The sequence below is a fragment of the Lolium perenne genome, chromosome 4 (genome assembly GCF_019359855.2).
Source record: "Lolium perenne isolate Kyuss_39 chromosome 4, Kyuss_2.0, whole genome shotgun sequence".
Classification (NCBI taxonomy): Eukaryota; Viridiplantae; Streptophyta; class Magnoliopsida; order Poales; family Poaceae; genus Lolium; species Lolium perenne.
Window position 1 is genome coordinate 340,603,127 of NC_067247.2, and position 6,452 is coordinate 340,609,578.

Sequence of the window (6,452 nt, forward strand, 5' to 3'; positions counted from 1 at the left end):
ATGCTGCTAATACTCCCTTCGTATATAAATATAATTAACTAAACTTATTTCATATTTATAAAAAGTTGAGTCACTTATTTTCAGATATACTTGGTGTTCTTTTTCTTTCCTATCAACCACTAAATTTAAAGGGATAAGTTAATCCACAAAGTTATATCGAAGATCTTACCATCCACAAGAGGCCAAAGTTTGAAGAGGGAGGCAACACTGATCTGTTCTGTTACCTGGGATGCTTAGCTTAACTATGGGTTTTATGTGGACGTCAGAGTGGGTGTGTGAGGGGTCCATTGGTGATCAGGGTGATGCTTAGCTTTTGACATGGTAGGTGCGCTGTTGCTAAAGCCTAAAGCCCAACCACAGCCACAAGCCAATCAGCGATAAATATCTCTCTTTGCTTCCATTGGCTTGGCTGGGTGGGCATCAGCCGAACGTTCATTAACTAACAATAACAATTCATCCTCGTCGATCCGTCGCCCGGCTTTCGGCATTGGGTATTGCGGTATTGCCGCTTTGCATAAGTATTCTGAATTAGTTTATCGTCTTAGAGCATCTCCAACAGGCGCGCTATACCTCCATTTCGGCGCGCTGCAAACCGCTGGGCGCGTGCTACCGATTTTCCCCCCGCCGGAGGCTGCATTTTGCAGCGCGCGTTGGTGCGGGAAAAAAGCACCTCCGCCGGAAGCTGTATTTTGCAGCGCGTTTCGACCGTTAATTTCAAAATTAATCAAACGAACGATTAAAATTTGATCGAAAATACGAATATTTAAAAAGTTCAACGATACAGCGCGACATAGTAGTCGAAAACGAAAATCTAAAGCTACTCGGAGTCCCAATCGAAGTCCGACGAGTGGGTGCTCGGAGTCGTCTCCGACACCGGCGTCGACGTCCACTCGAAGGAGGAGGAGGAGGAGGACAGAACGATCGTCGACGGCCCTGCGCCGTTCTTCTTCTCCTCCGCCTTCCTCGCCGCCTTCTCGGCCCTCGCCGCCTTCCTCGCGGCGGACTCGGCGCGGCGCTTCTCGCGGCTCGCCTTCTTCTTCGCCTTGAGCGCCGCCTTCTCCTCCTCCTTCTGCGCGTAGAAGGCCTCCGTCGCGGCGAGGTCTTCGGGGAAGCGTCGCGCCCACTCGACGCGCAGCGCCTCGTCGCGCTCCGCGCCCACTCGACGCGCAGCGCCTCGTCGCGCTCCGCGATGAGGAGGCGCTGCTCAACTCCCGTCGCCGGCACGCTGCTCCTCCGTGATGACGGGCGGCGGCGGCGCGAGCATCTCCGCCGCTCGCGCGTGTAGACGTCGTGAAAGTTCAACGACCGCCGGAGCGGCCGAGCCGCCACGCGACGGCGTCGTAGGCGCGCGCGCCGCCTCGTGCGCCGTGTTGAAGGTGCCGAGACGGATCCGCTCCTCGCCGGAGCGGATCTCCGCGTCGAATCGGCCGCTCGGCCGCACGCGGACGCCGTGGTAGCCGGAGGATGGGCGGCGGCGCGGCGGCATCTTCGCGTCGAGGCGGAACGGTCGGAGGTGGAGCGGCGCGGGAGGGAGAGCGGCGGGGAGAGAGAGAGGCGCGGGATGAAGACGCGTGGGAGGAGTGTCAGTTGACGCTTCGCGCATGTCGTCTATATAGCGCGCGCGGCAGCGGACGCGGCAGCGGACGCGGCAGATTTCCCGCGCGGGATAGCGTAAACGCGGACGCGCGGCAAACTTTTTAGCGCGCGCGCTTTTTTCCCGCGTCCGCTGGAGCTGCGCGCGAGCGCCCGCGCGCGCCGAATAGGCGGTTTTTTTGCCGCGCGGAACTTTTAGCGCGCCTGTTGGAGATGCTCTTACTAATCAAAGCAATCTTGGCAACCTGCGCAGCCTAGCTTCCTGCTTACGCAAGAGCATAGCCACTGTCCAAACGCCGGTTTCAGCTAAGAGCCAAAGCCTAAATCGTGTAGCGATCCCGAATCGACGGCGGCACGAGGCTCGTTTTATTCTTTCTTCTCAGCTGGACGTCGGGGAAAATAAAACGAGAAAGGGACGGGAGGAGGAGAGGATTCCGTGAAGCGGATGTGGAGAGGATAGAGGAGATGTCAAAATGACAAAATTAACCTCTACGCGTAACTAATTCACAAAATGAACTTGCATAAAAAACTACTCTAGCCCCTTTTAGGTAGCGCCGATGTCAAAGACCCTATGCTAGGCTGTGAGGCGCCATTTTGATATGCGCTACTAGGTGTGAGGCTAGCCCGGGCCTCACACATGGTTAAGTAGGGTCGCTCGCATAGTTGCTATACAATGGGGTGTACCTCCGCTTCCATCGACGGTACACTCATGTTACATGTAGACCACGCGAGCCCGACCTTGCTTGACCAAGGTTAGAACTGGTAGCGCGTTGCCCTTCCTCTACCCCAATCCGATGGCTCCTTTCTCTCCCCAAATTCAAATCCATATCAAAATCGCCTAGATTTGTCAGATTTGTCAGTGGAATTCGTACCAACATCTCCCTCAAGGTAATCTCCTCCGATCCCCTCCTTTTCATCTAAAAAAATCCATCAAATTAATCCTGTTTGTGTAAGATTAGGTGAAACCCTAGTTTTTGATAGACTCAATTTTTTTCATGGAAAATTGAAATCATGTGGGGTGATTAATATGTATATATGAATATGTAATCATTTGGGAACATTGTTGTTCGTCATTTGTTCATAATATTTAGATGCAGAATTGTGCATATGTAAACATAGATTTTTTGTGGTATCTATGTATGGTATGATACAATACTCCCATATGAATTTGTATGCGATGAATTGGTATGAAAGAAATGTCTCATATTTGCTTAGAACCAGTAATTCAATGATAGTTGTGTTGGTCCATGCTAGCAAAATAGTTTAATGTCTTATTGTTTAAAAAATATAGATGATGTGGCTTCTCGATGATTACTATGATACTGAACATAGGGCCTATATTTCTCCTCTATCCTTTCTATGAATCGAAGAACCATTTAGGCTTGTTTGATTCAAAGGAAACGTGTAGGATTTTTGTAGGATTCGAATCCTTAGGATTATTCATATAACCGTCTTTTGATTCAAAGGAATACAATCCTTGGGAAATCCTTCAAAGAATTCCTTTGCACTCTAGTTTAAAGGAAATTTCCATGCACTCCAACTTATTTTTATATTTTTTTTGGTTTTCCTATGCAATCTCACACTACTCAAAATCCTGTAGTTTTCTAATTCTATAGAATTCAGATGGACATGCCAATTCAGTGACTCAAATTCTAGTTTTTAAGACATAATATGTTAAAATACCTCGGATAGCATTTTTTAAGGCATAATATACTTAAAAAGCATTTGTTTATGCTAAGGGCCCCCAACTTCTAGCCTCATCCCGGCCCCTGAAACCGTGGGGCTGGGCCTGACGATTCTCATGTTTCTGCATTTTGAGAATCCTACAAATCAAATGATCCCTTATTTACTTTCACAAAGAAGTGGCTCAAACCAAGTCAGGACCACTTTGCAAGAAGATGTAACTTGTTGAAGACACGTAACTTCTACATTCAACCATTGGAAATAGGAAAAAAAAAGAACTTAATCGAAGAATTACAAAATTTATCCTCACTTTACTAATAACCAAGAGCTTGGCACTAACCTTAATGTAGTATCCCTTTATCTTAATCTTAATGTCTCAACTTTCTGTAGGTACGGATATATCTTCTATAACAAAAATATACGTAGATACACACTTATTTTATAACTAAGGTAGTACCAAAAATCACAGTGTTATATATGCATACAACTGTAGTCTTGATCTATATACAGCCTATAAATATACATCCAATAAAGAAGACATCGATGTTAAGCACCGCGGCGAGTCAATGTAATTTTCCACAGTGAAACATACTGTCACCTCTGGCGCTATGCTACTGGTTTGTCACGCACGCAAGAAACCAAATGAATAAAAAACAAAACCTACCTCCTAGAATTATAGGTGCCACTTGTTTCTTTTTATCCGGTGTGGGTTGGATAATTGGGCATCATCACACCTCGAGGAGCAGAACGGAAACAAAACAGAACTCAAACCAAACCCAAGAAAGAAATCAGAGGGAAGCAGAGAGGGAGAGAGGGGAATAAAGCAGAGGAGAGAGATAGATAGAGATCCCAAATCAAATCAGCGAGAAGCAGGGAGAGAGAGAGAGAGAGAGAGCTCGAGCCAAGACCACCACCACCATGGTCTGCCCTGGTGCCAGTATATAAAGAGCGGCACGCCCCTGTGCTGTGCAAAGCCAAGGAACCCGGCATCCCTCGGTAGTCTGTCTCATGCTCCGGTCGACCAACACGCTCAGCCCCAGCAGCAGCAGCTCGCCCCCTGCGTCCGGGTCCGGCGAGAAGAAGAAGATGGTTGGCGGTGGCGCTCCGAGCGGCGCGAAGCTGCTCCAGATCCTGAACGTGCGCGTGGTGGGCAGCGGCGAGCGCGTGGTGGTGCTGTCCCACGGGTTCGGCACGGACCAGTCGGCGTGGAGCCGCGTCCTGCCGTACCTGACCCGCGACCACCGCGTGGTGCTCTACGACCTGGTGTGCGCCGGCAGCGTGAACCCTGACCACTTCGACTTCCGGCGCTACAACGGGCTGGACGCGTACGTGGACGACCTGCTGGCCATCCTGGACGCGCTCCGCATCCCGCGCTGCGCCCTCGTGGGCCACTCCGTCTCCGCCATGATCGGCATCCTCGCCGCCATCCGCCGCCCCGACCTCTTCGCCAAGCTCGTCCTCATCGGCTGCTCGCCCAGGTGCGTGCAAATTCTTTTCTTTCACGCCAGCCACCGATGTCGAACCGTCGATCGAAGGTCACTGAAGGACCGACGGATATGTATGAACAGGTTCCTGAACGACAGCGACTACCACGGCGGGTTCGAGCTGGAGGAGATCCAGCAGGTGTTCGACGCGATGTCGGCCAACTACGCGGCGTGGGCGACCGGGTACGCGCCGCTGGCGGTGGGCGCGGACGTGCCGGCGGCGGTGCAGTTCAGCCGCACGCTGTTCAACATGCGGCCCGACATCTCGCTGCACGTGTGCCAGAGCGTGTTCAAGACGGACCTCCGCGGCGTGCTGGGCATGGTGCAGGCGCCCTGCGTCGTGGTGCAGACCACCCGCGACGTCTCCGTGCCGGCGTCCGTCGCGGCGTACCTCAAGGCGCACCTGGGCGGGCGCACCACCATCGAGCCGCTGGCGACGGAGGGCCACCTGCCCCACCTCAGCGCCCCCAGCCTCCTCGCGCAGGTGCTCCGCCGCGCGCTCGCGCGATTCTAGCAGCTGCCGGAGTTACGGTAGTAGGTAGAGGGAGAAGAAGAAGGAAACGGAGGGAGTAGCTCTGCTCACGTACGTACGACACGTACGCACGCCTGCTGCTCCGTGTTTTATTTTTCTTGTCTGTATTTTTTACCGCGTCGATTTTACTCCAAGAATGGCGCCGGCCTGTGTGCCGTGTGCGGCGACTGCCGAGAGCGTAGTGCTGTACTCTAGCACGTACCAGTACTCGATTTTTCACCTCAACTCACCTCTACCAGTACTTTTTTTTTGCTTGACTAGTACGTAGTAGTTGCCTTGAGGGTGAAAAAGTTGTCATTTTCACTGCGATGCACGCTTGCACTCGCAACGGATCACGGTGGATTCATGGACCTGCGGGCCTATCTGGTGCCACGTGGCGGGAACAGAGGGGCCGCACCGAGAGTTCGCGACTGTGCTCCATTTTGTCTCCTTCCTCTTCTTGTCTTGCACTCCTGTCTCGTCCGTAACATCATCAGGCCCGCAGCGGTAATCTTTTTTGTTTAAGGAATGGTAGGGTAATTTTTGTTTCTACTGCGACTAGACTGTTCCCACCCGCGACGTAATACAGTAGTATAATTTTGGTTTGGATAAGTCAGTTGAGACTAAAAGTGGTAGACTCATAGTACTGGCTGAGTATAATCCATGGCAGTTGGTTGTCCACGTCGTGCATGGCCCATCTTATCGTCATGTACCCAGGGAAGCTGACTTTTCCATGTACTCAGCTAAACCTAGAGCTAAAAGATGTCCACACGTACGCGTTCTTACATGATCATCTTGTCATTGTGTACTGTGACAAGATAGTCACAGGCGTGTTGCGCTGCGCTACTGCACGTACTTGATTGGATCCATCTAGAAAGAAGGAGCAGATAATGGTACCAAGAGCATCACTGGCGCGCCTCTAATTAGAGGCCGCTAGATGCACTACGTTTTGTAGGGCGTTGGCACCCGCTTTTCAATTTGGGAAGGTTGTGCACACCGCCAATCTCGATAAAAATCTCTAAAAAAAATTGAACAAGCAAATGTAAATAAATTGTAAAATTTTATTTATATTTCATTTAAATTTAAATATTAGACGCTTTTGTTGGCCCTCGTTTTCTTTGCTGCGGAGGAAATGTATCTAGAAACTTACAATAGAGCCTTCTGCTAGCCCTCGCTTTGTT

The 6,452-nt window shown here is 50.9% G+C and overlaps 1 protein-coding gene across 1 annotated transcript; it reads left to right on the forward strand.

The window, feature by feature from the left end:
* The first annotated feature begins 4,004 nt into the window (after positions 1 to 4,004).
* LOC127296617 (strigolactone esterase D14) lies at positions 4,005 to 5,517 on the forward strand. The gene is made up of 2 exons (XM_051326789.2): positions 4,005 to 4,754; positions 4,845 to 5,517. The coding sequence occupies exons 1-2, from the start codon at positions 4,285 to 4,287 to the stop codon at positions 5,272 to 5,274; spliced, it is 900 nt and encodes a 299-aa protein (XP_051182749.1). The 5' UTR covers positions 4,005 to 4,284; the 3' UTR covers positions 5,275 to 5,517.
* The last annotated feature ends 935 nt before the right edge of the window (positions 5,518 to 6,452 follow it).